This window comes from Triticum urartu, chromosome 7A (assembly GCF_056163025.1).
Source record: "Triticum urartu cultivar PI428250 chromosome 7A, HENAU_Tu73, whole genome shotgun sequence".
Lineage (NCBI taxonomy): Eukaryota > Viridiplantae > Streptophyta > Magnoliopsida > Poales > Poaceae > Triticum > Triticum urartu.
This window is the reverse complement of record NC_141879.1, coordinates 628,692,936-628,719,398: the sequence shown is the minus strand read 5'-3', so window position 1 is coordinate 628,719,398 and position 26,463 is coordinate 628,692,936. Positions and strand designations below refer to the sequence as shown.

The window sequence follows — 26,463 nt, the reverse complement described above, 5'->3', positions numbered from 1 at the left end:
AGATGGCGCGGTGGAGCTGTGCTGGCATCCGGGGGCCGGAAGGTCCGGGACGGGGTCCGGGCTAACCCGAGAGTTGGCACGCCTGGCCAGGCCGGAGTCATCGGAGGCCGGAAGCTCCGGGTCGGCCAGAAGGTCCGGGGGCCGGAAGTTTCGGGCTCTGGCCGGAAGTTCCGGGCTGTCCAGAGAGTTGACGCCTGTCTCTTCTTCTTCTCCGTCTTCTCATCCATCTTCCTCTTCTTCTTGTCCTTGCTCCTTAGCTTCTCCATTGTACCTGAGTATGCACAAAGTATCCATATGAGGTAGTAGCCATGCTTCATGCGCATCGAAGTGGAATTGTGAGAGGAGAGATGTCACCTCGGTTTCAAAGGCTCTTGCACATGATCGAGTCATGGGTCCAGTAGGCACTTGATGAGACGATGGTAGGTCCATGGGGATGACCTTGGGATGCTCCGCATCACTATACTTGTGGGTCATCACCTCTAGGGCATATTTCCTTCAGTTTCCCACTTGCACTAGATTCAATAATCTAGATTACACAGTAATGATTCTAACACCCATGGAGTCTTGGTGATGATCATGTTTTACTCGTGGAAGAGGCTTAGTCAACGGGTCTGCAACATTCAGATCCGTATGTATCTTGCAAATCTCTATGTCTCCCACCTGGACTTGATCCCGGATGGATTCGAAGCGTCTCTTGATGTGCTTGGTTCTCTTGTGAAATCTGGATTGCTTTGCCAAGGCAATTGCACCAGTATTGTCACAAAAGATTTTCATTGGACCTGATGCACTAGGTATGACACCTAGATCGGATATGAACTCCTTCATCCAGACTCCTTCATTTGTTGCTTCCGAAGCAGCTATGTATTCCGCTTCACACGTAGATCCCGCCACGACGCTTTGTTTAGAACTGCTCCAACTGACAGATCCACCGTTCAATATAAACACGTATCCGGTTTGCGATTTAGAATCGTCTGGATCAGTGTCAAAGCTTGCATCGACGTAACCATTTACGACGAGCTCTTTGTCACCTCCATAAACGAGAAACATATCCTTAGTCCTTTTCAGGTATTTCAGCATGTTCTTGACCGCTGTCCAGTGATCACCTCCTGGATTACTTTGGTACCTCCCTCCTAAACTAATAGCAAGGCACACATCAGGTCTGGTACACAGCATTGCATACATGATAGAGCCTATGGCTGAAGCATAGGGAACATCTTTCATTTTCTCTCTATCTTCTGCAGTGGTCGGGCACTGAGTCTTACTCAACTTCACACCTTGTAACACAAGTAAGAATCCTTTCTTTGCCTGATCCATTTTGAACTTCTTCAAAACTTTGTCAAGGTATGTGCTTTGTGGAAGTCCAATTAAGCGTCTTGATCTATCTCTATAGATCTTGAGGCCCAATATGTAAGCAGCTTCACCGAGGTCTTTTATTGAAAAACTCTTATTCAAGTATCCTTTTATGCTATCCAGAAATTATATATCATTTCCAATCAACAATATGTCATCCACATATAATATTAGAAATGCTACAGAGTTCCCACTCACTTTCTTGTAAATACAGGCTTCTCCAAAAGTCTGTATAAAACCATATGCTTTGATCACACTATCAAAACATTTATTCCAACTCGGAGAGGCTTGCACCAGTCCATAAATGGATCGCTGGAGCTTGCACACTTTGTTAGCACCCTTTGGATTGATAAAACCTTCGGGTTGCATCATATACAACTCTTCTTCCAGAAATCCATTCAGGAATGCAGTCTTTACATCCATTTGCCAAATTTCATAATCATAAAATGCGGCAACAGCTAACATGATTCGGACGGACTTAAGGATCGCTACGGGTGAGAAGGTCTCATCATAGTCAACTCCTTGAACTTGTCAAAAACCTTTCGCAACAAGTCGAGCTTTGTAGACAGTAACATTACCATCAGCGTTTGTCTTCATCTTGAAGATCCATTTATTCTCAATGGCTTGTCGATCATCGGGCAAGTCTACCAAAGTCCATACTTTGTTCTCATACATGGATCCCATCTCAGATTTCATGGCCTCAAGCCATTTTGCGGAATCTGGGCTCATCATCGCTTCCTCATAGTTTGTAGGTTCGTCATGGTCTAGTAGCATGGCCTCCAGAACAGGATTACCGTACCACTCTGGTGCGGATCTTACTCTAGTTGACCTATGAGGTTCGGTAGTAACTTGATCTGAAGTTTCATGATCCTCATCATTATCTTCCTCACTAATTGGTCTAGATGTCACAGGAACCGGTTTTTGTGATGAACTACTTTCCAATAAGGGAGCAGGTACAGTTACCTCATCAATTTCTACTTTCCTCCCACTCACTTCTTTCGAGAGAAACTCCTTCTCTAGAAAGGATCCATTCTTAGCAACAAAAGTCTTACCTTCGGATCTGTGATAGAAGGTATACCCAACTATCTCTTTTGGGTATCCTATGAAGACACATTTCTCCGATTTGGGTTCGAGCTTATCAGGTTGAAGCTTTTTCACATAAGCATCGCAGCCCCAAACTTTAAGAAACGACAACTTTGGTTTCTTGCCAAACCACTGTTCATAAGGAGTCGTCTCAACGGATTTAGATGGTGCCCTATTTAACGTGAATGCAGCCGTCTCTAAAGCATAACCCCAAAATGATAGCGGTAAATCAGTAAGAGACATCATAGATCGCACCATATCTAGTAAAGTATGATTACGACGTTCGGACACACCATTACGCTGTGGTGTTCCGGGTGGCGTGGGTTGCGAAACTATTCCGCATTGTTTCAAATGAAGACCAAACTCGTAACTCAAATATTCTCCTCCACAATCAGATCGTAGAAACTTTATTTTCTTGTTACGATGATTTTCCACTTCACTCTGAAATTCTTTGAACTTTTCAAATGTTTCAGCTGTTTCATCAAGTAGATATACCCATATCTGCTCAAATCATCTATGAAGGTGAGAAAATAACTATACCCGCCGCAAGCCTCAATATTCATCGGACCACATACATCAATATGTATGATTTCTAATACGTCTCCAACGTATCTATAATTTTTGATTGCTCCATGCTATATTATCTACTGTTTTAGGCAATATTGGGCTTTATTTTCCACTTTTATATTATTTTTGGGACTAACCTATTAACCGGAGGCCCAGCCCAGATTTGCTGTTTTATGCCTATTTCAGTGATTCGAAGAAAAGGAATATCAAACGGAGTCGAAACGGAACGAAATCAACTGGAGAAGTTATTTTTGGAACGAAAGCCACCCGATAGACTTGGACTCCACGTCAGGAGATACGGGAGGTGCTCACGAGGGTGGGGGCGCCCCCCCCCAGGGCGCGCCCCCTGTCTCGTGGGGCCCCTGTAGCTCCTCTGACGTACCCCCTGCACCCATATATACCTACGTATCGTAAAACTTCCAGAACGAACAATAGATCGGGAGTTCTGCCGCCAGAAGCCTCCGTAGCCCTCGAAAACCAATCTAGACCCGTTCCGGCACCCTGCTGGAGGGGGCAATCCCTCTCCGGTGGCCATCTTCATCATCCCCGTGCTCTCCATGACGAGGAGGGAGTAGTTCTCCCTCGGGGCTGAGGGTATGTACCAGTAGCTATGTGTTTGATCTCTCTCTCTCTCTCTCGTGTTCTTGATTTGGCACGATCTTGATGTATCGCGAGCTTTGCTATTATAGTTGGATCTTATGTTTCTCCTCCCCCTCTTCTCTCTTGTAATGAATCGAGTTTCCCCTTTGAAGTAATCTTATCGGATTGAGTCTTTAAAGATTTGAGAACACTTGATGTATGTCTTGCCGTGGATATCTATGGTGACAATGGGATATCACATGATTCACTTGATGTATGTTTTGGTGATCAACTTGCGGGTTCCGCCCATGAACCTATGCATAGGGGTTGGCACACGTTTTCGTCGTGATTCTCCGGTAGAAACTTTGGGGCACTCTTTGAGGTCCTTTGTGTTGGTTGAATAGATGAATCTGAGATTGTGTGATGCATATCGTATAATCATACCCACAGATACTTGAGGTGACATTGGAGTATCTAGGTGACATTAGGGTTTTGATTGATTTGTGTCTTAAGGTGTTATTCTAGTACAAACTCTAGGGCTGTTTGTGACACTTATAGGAATAGCCCAACGGATTGATTGGAAAGAATAACTTTGAGGTGGTTTCGTACCCTACCATAATCTCTTCGTTTGTTCTCCGCTATTAGTGACTTTGGAGTGACTCTTTGTTGCATGTTGAGGGATAGTTATATGATCCAATTATGTTATTATTGTTGAGAGGACTTGCACTAGTGAAAGTATGAACCCTAGGCCTTGTTTCCTAGCATTGCAATACCGTTTACGCTCACTTTTATCATTAGTTACCTTGCTGTTTTTATAATTTCAGATTACAAATACCTTTATCTACCATCCATATACCACTTGTACCACCATCTCTTCGCCGAACTAGTGCACCTATACAATTTACCATTGTATTGGGTGTGTTGGGGACACAAGAGACTCTTTGCTATTTGGTTGCAGGGTTGCTTGAGAGAGACCATCTTCATCCTACGCCTCCTATGGATTGATAAACCTTAGGTCATCCACTTGAGGGAAATATGCTACTGTCCTACAAACCTCTGCACTTGGAGGCCCAACAATGTCTATAAGAAGAAGGTTGTGTAGTAGACATCAAGCTCTTTTCTGGCGCCGTTGCCCGAGAGGTTAGCGCTTGAAGGTATATCTTTAGATCTTGCAATCGAGTCTTTTAGTTTCTTGTTTTATCACTAGTTTAGTTTATAAAAGAAAATTACAAAAAATGGAATTGAGTTTGTCTCATATGCTTCACCTTTTTAATATCTTTTGTAAGTATGATGGAAATGATAATTGTGCCCAACTGCTAGAAGAAGAAATCTATAAAATGTTTGGCACTAAATATTTGAATGATGGGCATGATTGCAATGTTGTTAGTATGAATTCCTTGAATATCCATGATGCTAATGATATGCAAAGCCACAAGCTTGGGGAAGCTATGTTTGATGAAGATGATATTTTTTGTCCCCCAAGTTTTGATGAGCAAATTTATAATGATGATAGCATGCCTCCTACTTATGATAATTATTGTGATGATACATATGCTATAAAAAGTAGTGATGATTATATTTATAAAACTTGTCATTATTATGATTACCCTTTTTCTGAACATTACTCTTTTAATGTGGAAACAATTTATAGTATTCAAGTCTTTTATGATACTCCCACTATTCCGAATGAGAAGAATTTTGCTTGTGTGGAGAGTAGTATATTTTCTATGCTTATAGATCATGAAAAGAATGCTTTAGGTGCTGGTTATATTGTTGAATTCATTCATGATGCTACTGAAAATTATTATGAGGGAGGAACATATGCTTGTAGGAATTGCAATAATATCAAGTTTCCTCTCTATGTGCTTAAAGTTTTGAAGTTATGCTTGTTTTGCCTTCCCGTGCTAGTTGATTATTGTTCCCATAAGTTGTTTGCTCACAAAACCCCTATGCATATGAAGTGGGTTAGACTTAAATGTGCTAGTCATATTCTTCATGATGCTTTCTTTATGTTACAATTCTTATCTTCTATGTGAGCATCGTTGAAATCATCATGCCTAGCTAGGGGCGTTAAACGATAGCGCTTGTTGGGAGGCAACCCAACCCTATTCTTGTTATTTGCTTTTTGTTCCTGTTTAGTAATAAATAATTCATCTAGCCTCTGCTTAGATGTGGTTTTATGCTTTTAATTAGTGTTTGTGCCAAGTAGAACCTTTGGGAAGACTTGGGGAAAGTCTTATTGATCATGCTGTCAAAAACAGAAACTTTAGCGCTCACGAGAATTCCTGCCATTTTTATTTGAATAGTGATATTTAGTTAATTCTTTTTGAAGATGATTAATAGATAAATTCCTCAGGTCCACAAATTTATTTTAGAATTTTTGGGGTTCCAGAAGTTTGTGTTAGTTACAGATTACTACAGACTGTTCTGTTTTTGACAGATTCTGTTTTCCGTGTGTTGTTTGCTTATTTTGATGAATCTATGGCTAGTAAAATAGTTTATAAACCATAGAGAAGTTGGAATACAGTAGGTTTGACACCAATATAAATAAATAATGAGGTAATTACAGTAACTTGAAGTGGTGATTTATTTTCTTATACTAACGGAGCTCATGAGTTTTCTACTTTAAGTTTTGTGTTGTGAAGTTTTCAAGTTTTGGGTAAGGATTCGATGGACTATGGAATAAGGAGTGGCAAGAGCCTAAGCTTGGGGATTCCCAAGGCACCCCAAGGCAATATTCAAGGACAACCAAGAGCCTAAGCTTGGGGATGCCCCGGAAGGCATCCCCTCTTTCGTCTTCGTTCATCGGTAACTTTACTTGGAGCTATATTTTTATTCGACACATGATATGTGTTTTTCTTGGAGCGTCAATTTATTTTGTTTGCATTTTCTTTATGTTATTTAGAACAATGTTTTGCATCTTCTATTTCAATAAAAGTGGCATTGATAGCCTTTACTATGCCTATGTTACAAGTATACATGTTGCTGTTTGAAAACAGAAAGTTTACCGCTGTTGCAATAATTCCATAGAAAAGTCAGAATGTGATAAAATGTTGAAACATTTTGCATATTAACCTCTGATAAATTTACTACAGTGGGAATTTTCTTTCATAATTTTTTGAGCTAGGGAAGTATGGATGTTGCAGCATTCTTTACAGACTATCCTGTTTAGGCAGATTGCTGTTATGTTTGCATTGTTTGCATATGTTTGCTTCTTTAATGATTCTATTTGAGGATAGGACTATTAAATATGCAGAGGCATTTAGTATGCAATGTTGAATAATAATTTTAGTGATTTTCTACAGTAGAGTATGATAAGGTTTTTGCAATGGTTTATACTAACTTATCTCACGAGTCCTTGTTGAGTTTTGTGTGGATGAAGCTTTTGAGATTTAGGGAGACCGTGATATGAGAGGAATTAAGGAGACACAAAAGCTCAAGCTTGGGGATGCCCAAGGCACCCCAAGATAATATTTCAAGAAGTCTCAAGCGTCTATGCTTGGGGATGCCCCGGTTGGCATCCCACCTTTCTTCTTCAACAACTATCGGTTAGTATCGGTTGATCCTAAGTTTTTGATTCTTCACATGATGTTTGCTATTCTTAGAATTTAATTTTATTTTCCTTTGCTTGCTGTTTGAATAGAATACCAAGGTCTGAAATTATTAAATGTTAGAGAGTCTTCACATAGTTGCATAATTATTCGACTACTCATTGATCTTCGCTTATATCTTTCGGAGTAGTTTGTCATTTGCTCTAGTGCTTCACTTATATCTTTTAGAGCATGGTCGTAGTTTTATTTTGAAGAAATAGATGAACTCTCATGCTTCACTTAGATTATTTTGAGAGTCTTAAATAGCATGGTAATTTGCTTAAAATCCTAATACGCTAGGTATACAAGATTAATAATAAAATTCTCTTATGAGTGTGTTGAATACTATGAGAAGTTTGATACTTGATAATTGTTTTGAGATATGGAGATGGTGATATTAGAGTCATGCTAGTTGAGTAGTTGTGAATTTGATAAATACTTGTGTTGAAGTTTGTGATTCCCATAGCATGAACGTATGGTGAACCGTTATGTGATGAAGTCGGAGCATGATTTATTTATTGATTGCCTTCCTTATGAGTGGCGGTCGGGGACGAGTGATGGTCTTTTCCTACCAATCTATCCCCCTAGGAGCATGCACGTAGTACTTTGTTTTGATAACTAATAGATTTTTGCAATAAGTATGTGAGTTCTTTATGACTAATGTTGAGTCCATGGATTATACGCACTCTCACCCTTCCACCATTGCTAGCCTCTCTAGTACCGCGCAACTTTCGCCGGTACCATAAACCCACCATATACCTTCCTCAAAACAGCCACCATACCTACCTATCATGGCATTTCCATAGCCATTCTGAGATATATTGCCATGCAACTTTCCACTGTTCCGTTTATTATGACACACTCCATCATTGTCATATTGCTTTGCATGATCATGTAGTTGACATCATATTTGTGGCAAGGCCACTGTTCATAATTCTTTCATACATGTCACTCATGCATCATTGCACATCCCGGTACACCGCCGGAGGCATTCATATAGAGTCATATCTTGTTCTAAGTATCAAGTTGTAATTCTTAAGTTGTAAGTAAATAAAAGTGTGATGATTATCATTATTAGAGCATTGTCCTAGTGAGGAAAGGATGATGGAGACTATGATTCCCCCATAAGTCGGGATGAGACTCCGGACGAAAATAAATAAATAAAATAGGCCAAAGAAGCACAAATAAAAAAGAAGAAGAAAAGAGGCCATAAAAAAGAGAAGGCCCAAATAAAAAAAAATGAGAGAAAAAGAGAGAAGGGGCAATGCTACTATCCTTTTACCACACTTGTGCTTCAAAGTAGCACCATGATCTTCATGATAGAGAGTCTCCTATGTTGTCACTTTCATATACTGGTGGGAATTTTTCATTATAGAACTTGGCTTGTATATTCCAATGATGGGCTTCCTCAAAATGCCCTAGGTCTTCGTGAGAAAGTGAGTTGGATGCACACCCACTAGTTTCTTTTGAGCTTTCATAAATTTATAGCTCTAGTGCATCCATTGCATGGCAATCCCTTCTCACTCACATTGTTATCTATTGATGGGCCTCTCCATAGCCCGTTGATAGGCCTAGTTGATGTGAGACTATCTTCTCTCTTTTTGTCTTCTCCAAAACCACCATTCTATTCCACCTATAGTGCTATGTCCATGGCTCACGCTCATGTATTGCGTGAAGATTGAAAAAGTTTGAGAACATTAAAAGTATGAAACAATTGCTTGGCTTGTCATCGGGGTTGTGCATGATTTAAATATTTTGTGTGGTGAAGATAGAGCTTAGCCAGACTATATGATTTTGTAGGGATAACTTTCTTTGGCCATGATATTTTGAGAAGACATAATTGCTTTATTAGTATGCTTGAAGTATTATTATTTTTTATGTCAATATGAACTTCTGTCTTGAATCTTTTGGATCTGAATATTCATATCACAAGTAAGAAGAATTACACTGAAATTATGCCAACTAGCATTCCACATCAAAAATTATCTTTTTATCATTTACCTACTCGAGGACGAGCAGGAATTAAGCTTGGGGATGCTTGATACGTCTCCAACGTATCTATAATTTTTGATTGCTCCATGCTATATTATCTACTGTTTTAGGCAATATTGGGCTTTATTTTCCACTTTTATATTATTTTCGGGACTAACCTATTAACCGGAGGCCCAGCCCAGATTTGTTGTTTTATGCCTGTTTCAGTGTTTTAAAGAAAAGGAATATCAAACGGAGTCGAAACAGAACGAAATAAACTGGAGAAGTTATTTTTGGAACGAAAGCCACCGGATAAACTTGGACTCCACATCAGGAGATACGGGAGGTGCTCACGAGGGTGGGGGCGCCCCCCTAGGGCGCGCCCCCTGTCTCGTGGGGCCCCTATAGCTCCTTCGACGTACCCCCTGCATCCATATATACCTACGTATCGTAAAACTTCCAAAACGAACAATAGATCGGGAGTTCCGCCGCCAGAAGCCTCCGTAGCCACCGAAAACCAATCTAGACCTGTTCCGGCACCCTGCCGGAGGGGGCAATCCCTCTCCGGTGGCCATCTTCATCATCCCCGTGCTCTCCATGACGAGGAGGGAGTAGTTCTCCCTCGGGGCTGAGGGTATGTACCAGTAGCTATGTGTTTGATCTCTCTCTCTCTCTTGTGTTCTTGATTTGGCACAATCTTGATGTATCGCGAGCTTTGCTATTATAGTTGGATCTTATGTTTCTCCTCCCCCTCTTCTCTCTTGTAATGAATCGAGTTTCCCCTTTGAAGTAATCTTATCGGATTGAGTCTTTAAAGATTTGAGAACACTTGATGTATGTCTTGCCGTGGATATCTGTGGTGACAATGGGATATCACGTGATTCACTTGATGTATGTTTTGGTGATCAACTTGCGGGTTCCGCCCATGAACCTATGCATAGGGGTTGGCACATGTTTTCGTCGTGATTCTCTGGTAGAAACTTTGGGGCACTCTTTGAGGTCCTTTGTGTTGGTTGAATAGATGAATCTGAGATTGTGTGATGCATATCGTATAATCATACCCACGGATACTTGAGGTGACATTCATCTAGGTGACATTAGGGTTTTGATTGATTTGTGTCTTAAGGTGTTATTCTAGTACAAACTCTAGGGCTGTTTGTGACACTTATAGGAATAGCCCAACGGATTGATTGGAAAGAATAACTTTGAGGTGGTTTCGTACCCTACCATAATCTCTTCGTTTGTTCTCCGCTATTAGTGACTTTGGAGTGACTCTTTGTTGCATGTTGAGGGATAGCTATATGATCCAATTATGTTATTATTTTTGAGAGGACTTGCACTAGTGAAAGTATGAACCCTAGGCCTTGTTTCCTAGCATTGCAATACCGTTTACGCTCACTTTTATCATTAGTTACCTTGCTGTTTTTATATTTTCATATGACAAATACCTTTATCTACCATCCATATACCACTTGTATCACCATCTCTTCGCCGAACTAGTGCACCTATACAATTTACCATTGTATTGGGTGTGTTGGGGACACAAGAGACTCTTTGTTATTTGGTTGCAGGGTTGCTTGAGAGAGACCATCTTCATCCTACGCCTCCTACGGATTGATAAACCTTAGGTCATCCACTTGAGGGAAATTTGCTACTGTCCTAGAAACCTCTGCACTTGGAGGCCCAACAACGTCTATAAGAAGAAGGTTGTGTAGTAGACATCAATTTCCAACAAATCTGTTGCTCGCTCCATAGTTTCGGAGAACGGCGTTTTAGTCGTCTTGCCCATGAGGCACGGCTCGCAAGTACCAAGTGATTCATAAACAAGTGATTCCAAAAGTCAATCAGAATGGAGTTTCTTCATGCGCTTTATACCAATATGACCTAAACGGCAGTGCCACAAATAAGTTGCACTATCATTATCAACTCTGCATCTTTTAGCTTCAATACTATGAATATGTGTATCTCCACTATCGAGATTCAAAAAGAATAGACCACTCTTTAAGGGTGCATGACCATAAAAGATATTACTCATATAAATAGAACAATCATTATTCTCTGATTTAAATGAATAACTGTCTCGCATCAAACAAGATCCAGATATAACGTTCATGCTTAACGCTGGCACCAAATACCAATCATTCATGTCTAATACTAATCCCGAAGGTAGATGTAGAGGTAGCGTGCCGACTGCGATCACATCGACTTTGGAACCACTTCCCACGCGCATCGTCACCTTGTCCTTTGCTAATCTTTGCTTAATCCGTAGTCTCTGTTTCGAGTTACAAATATTAGCAACAGAACCAATATCAAATACCCAGGCACTACTGCGAGAATTAGGAAGGTACACATCAATAACATGTATATCACATATACCTTTGTTCACCTTGCCATCCTTCTTATCCGCCAAATACTTGGGGCAGTTCCGCTTCCAGTGACCAGTTTGTTTGCAGTAGAAGCACTCAGTCTCAGACTTAGGTCCAGACTTAGGTTTCTTCTCTTGAGCATCAACTTGTTTGCCATTCTTCTTGAAGTTCCCTTTCTTCTTCCCTTTACCCTTTTTCTTGAAACCGGTGGTTTTGTTAACCATCAACACTTGATGCTCCTTCTTGATTTCTACCTCCGCAGCCTTTAGCATTGCGAAGAGCTCGGGAATTGTTTTATTCATCCCTTGCATGTTATAGTTCATCACGAAGCTCTTGTAGCTTGGTGGCAGTGACTGAAGAAGTCTGTAAATGACACTATCAACAGGAAAATTAACTCCCAATTGAGTCAAGTGGTTATGGTACCCAGACATTCTAAGTATATGTTCACTGACAGAACTATTCTCCTCCATCTTGCAGCTGTAGAACTTATTGGAGACTTCATATCTCTCAATCCGGGCATTTGCTAGAAATATTAACTTCAACTCCTGGAACATCTCATATGCTCCATGACATTCAAAACGTCGTTGAAGTCCCGGTTCTAAGCCGTAAAGCATGGCACACTGAACTATCGAGTAGTCATCAGCTTTGCTCTGCCAGACGTTCATAACATCTGGTGTTGCTCCTGCAGCAGGTTTGGCACTTAGCAGTGCTTCCAGGACGTAATTCTTTTGTGCAGAAATGAGGATAATCCTCAAATTACGGACCCAGTCCGTGTAATTGCTACCATCGTCTTTCAACTTTGCTTTCTCAAGGAACACATTAAAATTCAACGGAACAACAACACGGGCCATCTATCTACAACAACATAGACATGCAAAATACTATCAGGTACTAAGTTCATGATAAATTAAGGTTCAAATAATCAAATTATTAAAGAACTCCCACTTAGATAGACATCCCTCTAATCATCTAAGTGATCACGTGATCCATATCAACTAAACCATGTCCAATCATCACGTTAGATGGAGTAGTTTTGAATGGTGAACATCAATATGTTGATCATATCTTCTATATGATTCACGCTCGACCTTTCGGTCTCTAGTGTTTCGAGGCCATATCTGCATATGCTAGGCTCGTCAAGTTTAACCCAAGTATTCTGCATGTGCAAAATTGGCTTGCACCCGTTGTATGTGAACGTAGAGCTTATCACACCCGATCATCACGTGGTGTCTTGGCATGACGAACTTTCACAATGGTGCATACTCAGGGACAGGGAGAACACTTGTACCTTGAAATTTAGTGAGAGATCATATTATAATGCTACCGTCGATCTAAGCAAAATAAGATGCATAAAAGATAAACATCACATGCAATCAATATAAGTGATATGATATGGCCATCATCATCTTGTGCTTGTGATCTCCATCTCTGAAGCACCGTCATGAACTCATGATCACCATCGTCACCGGCGTGACACCTTGATCTCCATCGTAGCATCGTTGTCGTCTCGCCAACTATTGCTTCTACGACTATCGCTACCGCTTAGTGATAAAGTAAAGCAATTACAGGGCGGTTTCATTGCATACAATAAAGCGACAACCATATGGCTCCTGCGAGTTGCCGATAACTCGGTTACAAAACATGATCATCTCATACAACAAAATATAGCATCATGTCTTGACCATATCACATCACAATATGCCCTGCAAAAACAAGTTAGACGTCCTCTAATTTGTTGTTGCAAGTTTTACGTGGCTGCTATGGGATGAGCAAGAACCGTTCTTACCTACGCATCAAAAACCACAACGATAGTTTGTCAAGTTAGTGATGTTTTAACCTTCTCAAGGACCGGGCGTAGCCACACTCGGTTCAACTAAAGTTGGAGAAACTGACACCCGCCAGTCACCTGTGTGCAAAGCACGTCGGTAGAACCAATCTCGCGTAAGCGTAGGCATAATGTCGGTCCGGGCCGCTTCATCCAACAATACCGCCGAACCAAAGTATGACATGCTGGTAAGCAGTATGACTTGTATCGCCCACAACTCACTTGTGTTCTACTCGTGCATATAACATCTACGCATAAACCTGGCTCGGATGCCACTGTTGAGGAACGTAGTAATTTCAAAAAAATTCCTACGCACACGCAAGATCATGGTGATGCATAGCAACGAGAGGGGAGAGTATGTCTACGTACCCTCGTAGACCGAAAGCGGAAGCGTTTATCAACGCGGTTGATGCAGTCGTACACCTTCATGATCCGTCCCGATCAAGTACCAAATGTACGACACCTCCGCGTTCAGCACACGTTCAGCTCGATGGCGTCCTCGCCTTCTTGATCCAGCAAGAGGGGCGAAGTAGTAGATGAGTTCTGGCAGCACGACGGCGTGGTGACGGTGTTGGTGAAGAACAATTTCCACAGGGCTTCGCCTAAGCACTATGAAAACTATTACAGAGGATAAACTAGAGGGGACGGGGTAGCCGGCACACGGCTTGGTGTTTCTTGATGTGTCTTGGGTGCTAGCCCTACCCCTCTATTTATATGTTGAGCCATGGGCTCGAAACTTGGAGTAAAATCCTCCACAAAGTCGGTTCCACCCGAAAGGCAAGAGTCCTTCTTGGACTCCAGGGCCAGACGTCAGGGTTCCCGGCGTCTGGACCCAGACGCCAGGGACCCTGGCATCTGGCCCCTAGACTCCGCAAAACTTCCTTTTGCGCTTTCCAAAAACCTTGTGGGCTTTCTCCTTTGGCCCAAATAAAGTGTTCTCCTACCCAATGTTGGGGATATCACTTATCGGGACTTTTCGGTCGACCCATGATAAGGGGTAAATCAGCCAGTTTATCGGCATATCGGCCGATTTATCGCCATATCGGCTAATTTATCAGCCGATTTATCTTATCGGTCAGACACGATAAGCGATAAATCGGCCAATTTATTGGAATATCGGAAGATATCTTGAACAGTGCTCCTACCCAAACATTTCGGGAAACATCTGGAACCCCTTTCGGTGAATTCCGAAACCCTTCCGGTGACCAAACACTATTATCCCATATATCAAACTTTATCTCCGGACCATTCCGAAGTTCCTCGTCATGTCCATGATCTTATCTGGAACTCCGAACAACATTTGGTTACCAACATACATAACTCATAAATACTATATCGTCAACGAACGTTAAGCCTGCGGACCCTATGGGTTCGAGAACTATGTAGACATGACCGAGACACTTCTCTGGTCAATAACCAATAGCGGAACCTGGATGCCCATATTGCCTCCTACATATTCTACGAAGATCTTTATCGGTCGAACCGCATAACAACATACGTTGTTCCCTTTGTCATCGGTATGTTACCTGCCCAAGATTCGACCGTCGGTATCTCAATACCTAGTTCAATCTCGTTACCGGCAAGTCCCTTTACTCGTTCTGTAATGCATCATCCCGCAACTAACTCATTAATTACATTGCTTGCAAGGCTTGTAGTGATGTGCATTACCGAGAGGGCCCAGAGATACCTCTCCGACAATCGGAGTGACAAATCCTAATCTCGATCTATGCCAACTCAACAAGTACCATCGGAGACACCTGTAGAGCACCTTTATAATCACCCAGTTACGTTGTGACGTTTGGTAGCACACAAAGTGTTCCTCCGGTATTCGGGAGTTGCATAATCTCGTAGTCATAGGAACATGTATAAGTCATGAAGAAAGCAATAGCAGTAAACTAAAACATCAAGTGCTAAGCTAACGAAATGGGTCAAATCAATCACATCATTCTCCTAATGATGTGATCCCGTTTATCAAATGACAACTCATGTCTATGGTTAGGAAACATAACCATCTTTGATCAACGAGCTAGTCAAGTAGAGGCATACTAGTGACACTATGTTTGTCTATGTATTCACACATGTATCATGTTTCCGGTTAATACAATTCTAGCACGAATAATAAACATTTATCATGATATAAGGAAATAAATAATAACTTTATTATTGCCTCTAGGGCATATTTCCTTCATGCCTTACTCCTGTTGTTAAATTGTAAAGATAGAGGAATAGAAGGTAAGGTTGTTTTCAGTCTTCGAATGGCGAGAATACCGATCAATGGACCTTGTAGCGTTGCTTGGTTTCCTTTGTATTTCCAGTATCTGTAAATCAGAGCTAGTTATTGGGTTATTGCTAAACATGACATTTTTCTGGTGGTGTGGTTCAGTTCCGACGAGTGCCTGATGGGCTCTTGTTTTGTTTCCCGCTATAGATTTTTTATTCAAGTGCCATCTATTTGAAATGCAAGATCTTACTCTTCTGCGGGATGACGTGATGAGCACTAAGGCTACTCATGAGAGAGATGCGTCGATGGCCCGTGACCATCCATACTAGATCTCGCTGAAGAACGACGGCGTGGTGAACACTGACGTATCATGATTGGGTGCATTGTTGGCTTTCTTGGATTTGATTCAACAAATTCTTATTTTCATAATTGTGGTGAAGAGTTATGTTTGATTCTTGTTGTGGAACATGTTTATTGAAGAATTGCGGCATGATGATTTGGAATGGGTTAGCTTTTACAAAGCGTAGCATTAGAGAAATTTGAATTCGACAACAGCCATTGTTCATCCTTGATTTCGACGGCATGCATGAATGAATTTATGAATTCCCTACATACGTGATTTGCTTACCAAATAGAACCATCTTCCTGCGAATTTACATTTTGGCTGATGTATTGGGTGGGTGTATAGTATTGCGTGTGTATTTAAATAAGATGAAGAAAGATGGCAGTAGTGTTGGCTTTTAGAAATCCTTACTATTATTGATATTGATGGGGTAATAATAATCAATTGTCTTGGTATAAACAAGAGGAGAGTCAGTTAGTAGAAAAGTGTCCAAATACAAAGAAGATAGTTATTAAGCTTCAATTATTTTCCTCTAATAGTACTCCCTTTTCCTCCAGAAATAAAGAAAGAAATCATTGGGAGTTCTTTTAGCTGCTATATTTTGTCTCAAGTACCATTTTTCCACACATATAAAAAAAGTACTCCCTCCGTTCCTAAATATAACTCTTTGTAGATATTCCACTATGTACCATATACGGATATATTTAGATGCATTTTAGAATGTAGATTCACTCATTTTGCTTTGTATGTAGTCCATAGTGGAATCTCTGTAAAGACTTATATTTAGGAACGAAGGGACTATCATTGTTCCAGAAAATAGAATGTTTTCCCTTCCCAAAAGTCTTTCTTTTTGTAATACGTAGGATTGATCATCAATACATAGACTCAACGAACCGAATCCGGCCTGCTGCTTGGTGCATATGTAAAAAAAAACAGGGCCCAGCCAAAACCACAACTTGATTGAGGCATTTGCTAGGTTTCAGCCAAATGATCCAGGCATGCCTGAGATCTGCCTAATAATGGCCTGAATTTAGGTAGAAAATGGCCAAGCCTTGTTAAATCTCAGAATCCAGCGCCTTAGGCCAGAATCTATCGATTTAGGCGGGAATTAGGCCGGTTGTATGGTTTCAGGCTAGATTTTAGGTAGGATGCATCATACTTGCCTCACACTTGGTGGATCGGTGTACCTCATGCCGCTGCATCCTGTGATCCTGTGGATCGGTGCATGGCTATTAAAGCTCTTTGACAGGCCGGCTATTGCAATGTGAGCACGTTCGGCTGCCTCTGTTAAAAGTACTCGTAGGCCCGTTTCATTCGTTCGGTTCTCTGGAATCAGTACGTACTAATGGATGTCAAGGGACTATTCCTATGTGTACGCATCCTTGAAACAGATTGCAAGTTCAAATCCTATCTATAAAAAAGGCGGCTACTGGAGCACCGTGTTGTACACCCTTAATCAGTGGTGTGCATATTTCGCACGAACAAGCACTGAAAAAATGAGGCGGTTGCAATTTGCAGCGGGCAGCGCTACGCGTCCGCCGGTGAATAATCTAAAAAGATCCACCACCTCAGCACCCGTTAGATCTAGTCCATCTAACGGGTTAGCCCCGTCCTTATTATTGTAACAAAGTCAGTGTTGCAGAACCATTTGCAACAGAGCTCATGTTGAAGAAACAGTCAATAGAGATTGTGTTGCAGATTTTTTTTCTCGTCTTCACTTTTTTGCAACATACATGATATTGCGGAAGGACATTTGCAATGTGAATGATGTTGCACAAATTAGAGGTAGAACGTCGTGTAGAACAGAAGCTTGGGAGGAACACGGGAGGCGAGGGATACAGATCCAGACACTGCAACATACGAGTTGTTGCGATGGGCAGACTGCAACAAGGGCTTAATTCTAGCGCCTTACTTTCCTTCCGTTTTTCCAATCCCGAATCGAGCTATGAGCTGTGGCACAAGCCAGTTGAAGAAACCATTCCTTTTCTTTCTTTTCAATGATCCTACTCGAGATAGGGAGAGTAAAAGCCCTCATTGCCCAACCTGTCTATCTAGTGAACTTTCTCCTTGCTCTAATGAACTGAACCCCTACTTATTTTGATTGTTACAGATCTAGCTATTTCTCTTACAAAGCCCCCGCTAAAAAGCAACCACAAGATACAATGCGAGGTGAGTTCGCGGGACATGCGTCGCAGGGACGAGGCGATGGAAGCCCGCGTCCGATCCGCCGGCTGAAGCCAAGCATTTCCCTTTTCAGAATCAGTTAGTATTTTTTAGGGTAAAAAGCTTCCATGAGGCCCATACTTGAATAAACAGAAGGCCGTGAAAGGCCCATAAACAATTTTTAGTGGAATGAATAATTTTCTTTTTCAGAATCAGTTAGTACTTTTTTAGGTGAATCAGTTAGTACTTTTTAGGGGAAATTAATCTATATCTATATCTATACCTACTAATAAAGAGTCTATTGCTTCTTACCACCAAAATTTTCATCCGTTCCTTGGTACGTCCGCTCAATACTTTGTACGTTTGGTTTTCTTCTCCGTCTCAAAACCAAACTGAGCATGCTTTCAAAAGAAAAGAAAAAACTCAACACAACACGCTATTTTTTCTGGCACTCGAAACCCGACTATGTGCTCCCAACCAATCGGGACCATCAACCCCGACGAGGCAGACCGAAGCAAAATTATGTGTTGTCGTGGAATCGAACTCGCCACCTCCACTTCTGTGGAGTGGCCCGCCACCAAGAGCTAGATGATGTTGCCTGTTAAATTAAGGTCAATTTTTTTATTAAATAGTCCCACATTGCCCCCATACATGCAATACATCTAATTTATATAGATCTTTGACTTTTCCTGGTGTTAAGAAGCTATGTAGGATTATCAGTTAAAACAAAACGTCAACACCAAGACTTCGAAAGGACATAGAAGTCCCCTAGGGAGGCGACCTAGGGTTTCGGCTTCCTCCGGCGGCCTTGTTCACAACCTTTCCGAGGGTTAGGGTTATTGTGGCCTGATGGCGACGCAGGAAGAAGCTAGAGGATCCCGACAGCGCAAGGAACTAGTAGAGGATCTGCTTGGAAGACTTGATCTGCATGAGGATGAGGAAGACCACTTTGTTTGGGAAGATTCCTTCAAGGACGAACCGATCACTGTGAAGTGGCTTGGAATAGCCAAGGTACACACTAATAAGGGCTTCAGCCCGTCGGCCCTCTATGCGGACATAAGATCTGCTTGGAATCCCGCTAGGGAACCCAGATGGCGCAAGATAGAGGCTAATCTCTTTACGGTTCAGTTTTCCTGTTTGGGAGATTGGAACACAGCGATGAACAAGGGACCCTGGCTGTTCCGCAATCAGGGTGTGATGTTGGCTGAATATGATGGGTTTGAAAACCCTCGTTCGATTGTTCTTGACAAGATAGCCGTGTGGGCTAGGATCCTTAAGCTCCCTGATAACTTCTTGATACCAGCAGCAATCCAGGGCATGTGCCTGAAGATGGGAAAAGTTCTTGAAGTTCAAACCACGCTTCCTGCAGGCTTTGCGGGAGAATTTGCCAGAGTTAGAGTAGAGCTTAATGTAAAGAAGAAGTTGATCAGATTTGTGGGCATAACCATGAAGGAGAAAACTGAATATTATCAGGTACAGTATGAGAAACTTCCGATTTTCTATGGAAATTGTGGCATGCTAGGGCATTGGTATGAGGAATGCAGCACCGGGGAACATGATGTATCCAAGCTCGAATGGGGGGACTTTCTGCTTGCGGATGGTGGCTAGAGTCGAGGACGAGGCAGGGGAATTGGTTGATTTTCAGGTCATGGACGTGCTGGACCTAGACGCAACCCGGGGTTCGGACGTGGGAGAGATGTAGGAATAGACCCTGATTCTGGGGCTGGCCGAGGAATAGACCCCATGACTCGTGGAAATGGGATGATGAACAGTTGGCGCCATAATGCACTTTTCAATCAAGGAGGGACAGAGGATATGGAGACAGATACGAGGTCCCAACAAAATTGTTGACCAGCCAGGATGTCAGAAAATCAAATGTGTTGGGTAAGCGTGGTGCAGCAATGCAAAACTTGCTTCCTGCTACTAGTACGACCATGGCGATTGTGCCAGTTGAGCCATCCAAATCTTCTGTGGTGGCGAGGCTTATCGATCGAATTGAAGGAGGGACTGTGGAGGCCGATTTACCAGCGGAGGCTAATACTTTGCGGAAAAAGGCCAATAGTAAGAAACAGAAAGGTGATGATGGAGATGTGGTGGGGAATTCTTCTGAAAACAAAAACTCTGAGATATCGGCGACCTCCCTAGAGGAGGATCGTCGGACGCAATGAAAATATTAGCTTGGAATTGCCGGGGGCTTGGGAACGCCCCGGCAATTCGTGCTTTGCTGGACGTCCAGCGAAGATGTAACCCCGATGTGATGTTTTTGTCGGAAACTCACCTCGAATCTTTTCCGGCGGAGTGCTTGCGTAGAAGAGTCAAGATGGATCAAAAGCTAGTCTGTCCAGGGGACGGTAGAAAGGGAGGCTTTATTTTATTCTGGAATAATAATGTTAAAGTTCAAAGTTTAGCCCTTGATGCTAATTTTATTAATGTAAAGATTGAGTACAGGAACGATCTATTTTGGCGCCTAACAGGAATGTATGAGGAGTTTAAGTGGGAGAACAAGCATCTCACTTGGAGTCGTATGAGGCAACTACATCAAAACCATGCTCTCCCGTGGTTGCTGTTAGGCGATCTCAATGAAATTCCGTTTCTCCATGAAAAAGAGGGTGGAAACCTGCGTCCGGTTCAGTATATGAAGGCCTTCCAGGATGTAATAGAGGATTGCCAGCTACATGATCTAGGCTTTATTGGGGACCGATTTACATGGTTTAGAGGGAGAATTCGGGAGAGGTTGGACAGAGCCTTGGTGAATGATTCTTGGTCCAATCTTTTCTCACAAGCTGCTCTTGAAAACTTGGAGTATAACCATTCTGATCACCGTCCATTGCTAGTGGATCTTGAGTACTATAGAGGAACGGGATTAGAGCCTAACATAAAACATAAGAGGTTTGAAGCTCGATGGATCAGAGAAAATAGCTTCAATGAGATAGTCCGGGAAGCATGGACGAGAGTGGGAGATGATCCAAACGTAAGGAATATCTCGGAAAAACTGAACAAAATGCACTCGGAATTTCATGACTGGGATCAACGGGTGTTGAAGAAGCCTAGGAAGAGGCTTAGAAAGGCTCAAAGGGACCTAGAACATGTGATGATGGGTCCTATGAACGATGATAACGAAGCTAGGAGGAAGGAACTAGCGGAACTGATCGAGTATTTGCTTGAACTTGAGGAGATCCAAGTCATGCAAAGATCACGAGTAAACTGGCTGAAATATGGAGATCACAATACCGGCTTCTTTCAGGCTTTTGCATCAGCACGACACAAGAAGAATTTCGTCACAAAACTGAAAGACGAATCGGGCAACTGGCTGGAAAGTATGCAGGATCTGAACCCTCATATTCAAAATTATTTCACACATCTTTTTGCTTCAAAAGTTCAGCACACCAATCCTGAGATTTTACAGAAAGTAAACCAGAAAGTCACAGCCCAAATGAATGATTATCTGTTGGCTCCGTTTACTAGTGATGATGTGAGAAAAGCAGTTTATAGTATTGGGGATCTTAAGGCCCCAGGACTAGACGGTTTGCATGCGTTATTCTTCAAAAAATACTGGCATATCATTGGGAATGAAATCACACAAGAAGTTTTGTTTGCTATCAATTCAAGACAGATTCCAGCTGAGTGGAATGACACTACTATTGTCATGATTCCTAAGGTTGATTCACCAGAGCTAGTTACACAGTTCCGCCCAATAAGCCTCTGTAATGTTTTATACAAAATCATCTCCAAAATGTTAGCCTCTCGGTTGAAAAGTATTCTGCCTGAGGTAATATCTCCTACATAGAGTGCCTTCGTGCCAGGGAGAATGATCACAGACAATATTTTGATTGCGTATGAGTGCGTTCATAAAATTAAAAATAAGCGGTCTGGTAAGACGGGATTGTGTGCTGTTAAACTGGACATGCATAAGGCATATGATAGAGTGGAATGTTCTTTCCTTCGTGATATGATGACCACTCTTGGGTTTCACGAACACTGGGTGGATATGATGATGGCTTGTGTAAGTTCTGTAAGATACAAGGTTCGGTTCAATGGTCAGGAGACAGAGTCTTTTATACCTACCAGAGGTATTAGGCAACGGGAACCCCTATCCCCTTATCTATTTTTATTGTGTGCAGAAGGCTTATCTAGCTTATTGCAGTTTGAAGAAGAAGCTGGTGGCATAGAGGGAATCAGAGTGTGCAGAAATGCACCGTCAGTTTCGCACCTTTTATTTGCTGACGATTCTTTGATTCTCATGAGCGCAGATTTAATAAATGCAGCTTCCTTACAACATGTGTTAGATACCTACTGTCAGAGTTCTGGACAATTGGTGAGCCTTAATAAATCAAGTGTATTTTTTAGTCCTAACACCCTTGCTACAATTAGGACTGAAATTTGCCAGGAGCTCCACATTGATACAGAGGCTTTGTCTGATAGATACTTGGGCTTGCCAGCTATGGTAGGGGCAGACAGGAGTGACTGCTTCAAACATTTTTATGAGAGGATAAAGAAAAGGTTGACAAGATGGATGTAAAAGCAACTCTCCTCTGGTGGCAAGGAAATTCTTTTGAAATCAGTAGCACAGGCCATCCCAGTGTTTGCCATGTCAGTTTTCTGTTTACCAAAGAATGTGTGTAAGGAAATAACTGACTTGTTTGCACAGTTTTGGTGGGGGTGTGATGAGGATCATAAGAGGATGCACTGGTATACTTGGTGGAAAATGTGTTATCCAAAAAATGAAGGTGGTATGGGGTTCCGTGACGTCTACTCTTTTAACTTAGCAATGTTGTCTAAACAATGTTGGCGGCTGATTACAGACCCTGAATCCTTGTGTGCTCGCGTACTGAAGGCTAAATACTTCCCTAATTGCAGCTTACTTCAAGCCACTTTGAAGAATGGATCATCATTTATTTGGCAAAGTATTATGAAAGGGCTCAAAACGTTTAAACTGGGTTATATTTTGAGGATTGGTACTGGGGAAAAAATCAATATATGGAGCGATCCGTGGGTACCAAGCAGCCCGGACAGGAGAATTATCTCCCCGAGAGGACATACAGTACTATCGAAAGTTAGTGATCTAATAGATCCTAACACAGGTGCATGGGATGAAGTCCTGCTGTCTTCGATCCTCAACCCTGTCGATGTAAGGAGAGTGCTGCAAATTCCACTGAGTCACAATTCTTTTGAGGATTTTATTGCCTGGCACCTGGACCGTCGAGGAATTTTTTCAGTAAGGTCAGCCTACAAAATACAGTGCATACGTACTTTCCAGCCAAATGCATCCTCAGCGGCAAGACCTGGGGGATCAAATTCACCGGAAATATGGAGAAAATTATGGAAGTTGAGGATCCCACATAAAGTATCTATATTCTGCTGGCGAGCTCTACATGGAATTATACCCGTGAAATCGATCCTTACTAACAGGCATGTGGGTTCGAACGGGGCCTGTCCGATCTGCCATCAAGCAGCAGAGGATGTCCGACACCTATTGTTTGAGTTTACACCTGCTATTGCATTATGGGACCAGCTGGGAGTATGGCAAATCACAGAGGAGGCGAAGGGGATTGACCGATCAGGATCTATTATTCTGGAACACTTGTTGTCATCCTTGGATCATACGGTCCCCTTAAAACCCAACCTGGATATCAAGCAGATTATTTCAGTTGGATCTTGGTATCTGTGGTGGATACGTCGTCAGTTTACACATGCTGGAAAACCACCCCCACCAATGAGATGGCCTATGTCGGTGTTGGCAATAGCAAACAATTTTCAGGAAGCAAATGCAAACAAGCAGAACGAGCAGACGAAGAGATGGAGTAAACCTGAGCCTAATTACGTGAAACTAAACATGGATGCTGCCTTTCACGAGGATGAAGGGGCTGGTGCTATAGCAGCGCTACTGAGGGATTCTAAAGGGATTTTCCTTGCTGCTCAATGCAAATATTTTCCTCATATGGCAGATGTTGTGACAACAGAAGCTATAGCAATGAGGGAGGGCCTAATTTTTGCTAATTCGCTGGGATGTCCAAGACTGGAAGCAGAATCAGATTCATCAGTTGTAATTCAATATTGCACAGGAGAAACTCAATGGTGGGATTCGGCTGCAGCTGTGTTTGCGGATTGCGTGGATGTGGCTTCACTTATCGGGAAGGTCAAGTTTAAACACTGTATTCGATCTTGTAATCCAGCGGCGCATGTGCTAGTTAGTTATAGTTATTGTAATAAGACTTCGAACAGTTGGTCAGAGGAGGCTCCTGCCTGTCTGGTATCCATTATCGTGGACGATGTAATTCCTTTCGTTGATCAATAAAGCTAGCCATGATGGCCTTCCCTCAAAAAAAGAAGCTATGTAGGATTAAGGAAAGAGAGACCAAGCAAGGAAAAGGCGGCCCTGCATGACCAAATAATAAGGATGGGGAAAAAAACAGAGGCTACTACGGAGACTCATGCATTCATGCTTCAGACATGAACGGAGGAGAAGAAGCACAAGATTGCAAACCTTTACGGGCAACATGAAATCAAATCGAAGCACACGCCATGGATATTGACAAAACACTTTCACAGAGGTTTCTTTTACGTGGAGCACGTTGTATATCGTTACCAATTAAATAGTGCCCTCATTTTTACACAAAATCTGATAAATTTGCATACGTGCGCCGAGTTAACTGCGTAAACAATGAGCCGGCTCCAGAATCAACAAACAAACAGTGAAATATGGATATTGTTTTATTCTAGGTGTCAGCAACGCTGCATGAGATAAAGAAAAGAGGGCATGCACGCTATTTTGTTGGTTGACTATAAATTAAATGGGATTGTGTGCTTCATGAGAAAAAGGAAAACATACCAAAAAAGATACGATTTAAATGGACGGGTTCTGGCTGAGTGCTGTGAGATGAATTGGGAAGCGTAGAACCCTTCGTCTAGGCCGCATTGTATTATATAGATAGCATGTCGTGGCTTACAAGGAAGGGATCGATCGAGAGAAAGAGGAGATCGATCCGTTCGGTTACAGGAGGTTTAACAGAAGAAGAGATAAGAGGAGATAAGAGTACAAAGTTTAAACTACTCTCCTATCTCTATACAATGTATTCTAACATTCACCCTCAATCTGAACCCAGTGATCTTTACCAAGGTTAAGATTGTTCTTGAATTCATTCAATCTTCCTGTAGTAAGAGGTTTTGTGAAGCCATCAGCAAGTTGATCACCAGTTGGTATAAACCGAATATCAAGTAGTTTGCGAGCTACTCTTTCTCTAACAAAGTGAAAATCAACTTCAATATGTTTGGTTCGTGCATGGAAAACAGGATTAGCTGAGAGATAGGTTGCACCAATATTATCGCACCATAACCTCGCAGCTTGTGGAGCCTTGATCCCAAGCTCATATAACAGAGTCTGTATCCACATTACCTTAGCTGTAGCATTAGCCAAAGCTTTATACTCAGCCTCTGTACTGGATCTAGAAATAGTGGTCTGTTTTCTTGCACTCCATGACACAAGATTTGTTCCTAGAAACACAGCAAAACCATCAGCGCACCCTGTCTGCATCAGAATAGGCAGTAACAAGCATAGACATTGACTTGGTAATCTGAAGTCCAAGACCTTTTGAGTATTGAAGATACCTTAATCCTTTTTACTGTAGTCCAATGTGTTGTTCTAGGTGCATGCAAATATTGACAAACTTTATTGACAGAGTAAGAAATATCAGGATGTGTAAGAGTCAAATACTGTAAAGCACCAACAACACTTCTGTATTTTGTTGCTTCATCTGATCCAAGTGCTTCTCCACTTTCAATTGTAAGTTTTTCTGAAGTTGAAATTGGTGTACTCACAGGTTTGCAATTTTCCAATCCTACTCTTTTGAGTATATCAGTGGTATATTTTTCTTGTGTAAGAAGTATTCCATCATTTATCTGTTTAACTTCTATACCAAGAAAATAATGAAGATCACCTAAGTCTTTGAGAGCAAATTCCAGCTTCAGATCCTTAAGTAAACAAGTGGTAGCATGTGCACTTGAACTAGCAACAATTATATCATCAACATAAACAAGCACAAATATAGTGATCTTATCTTTATGATAAAAGAACAATGAGGTATCTGCTTTAGATGGTGTAAACCCAAGTTGTTGTAGTTGGATGTTTAACCTGGAGTACCAAGCTCTTGGGGCCTGTTTCAAACCATATAAAGCATTATCCAACTTACAGACATAGTGTGGTGCACTTTGATCCTCATATCCTGGTGGTTGCCGCATGAACACTTCTTCCTCAAGAACACCATGAAGAAACGCATTCTGAACATCTAGTTGTCGTAAACTCCAACCTCTGGAAATAGCAATAGACAATACAAGTCGAATGGTAGCTGACTTAATAACATGACTAAAAGTATCTTAATAATCAATACCAAACCTCTGTTTGAAACCTT

General features: G+C 41.8%; 1 protein-coding gene across 1 annotated transcript; it reads left to right on the top strand.

Moving 5' to 3' along the window:
• Nucleotides 1–20,222: 20,222 nt before the first annotated feature.
• On the top strand, nucleotides 20,223–21,499 carry LOC147960787 (uncharacterized). Its single transcript, XM_087533551.1, has 2 exons — nucleotides 20,223–21,375; nucleotides 21,465–21,499. The coding sequence occupies exons 1-2, from the start codon at nucleotides 20,223–20,225 to the stop codon at nucleotides 21,497–21,499; spliced, it is 1,188 nt and encodes a 395-aa protein (XP_087389677.1).
• Nucleotides 21,500–26,463: the final 4,964 nt, after the last annotated feature.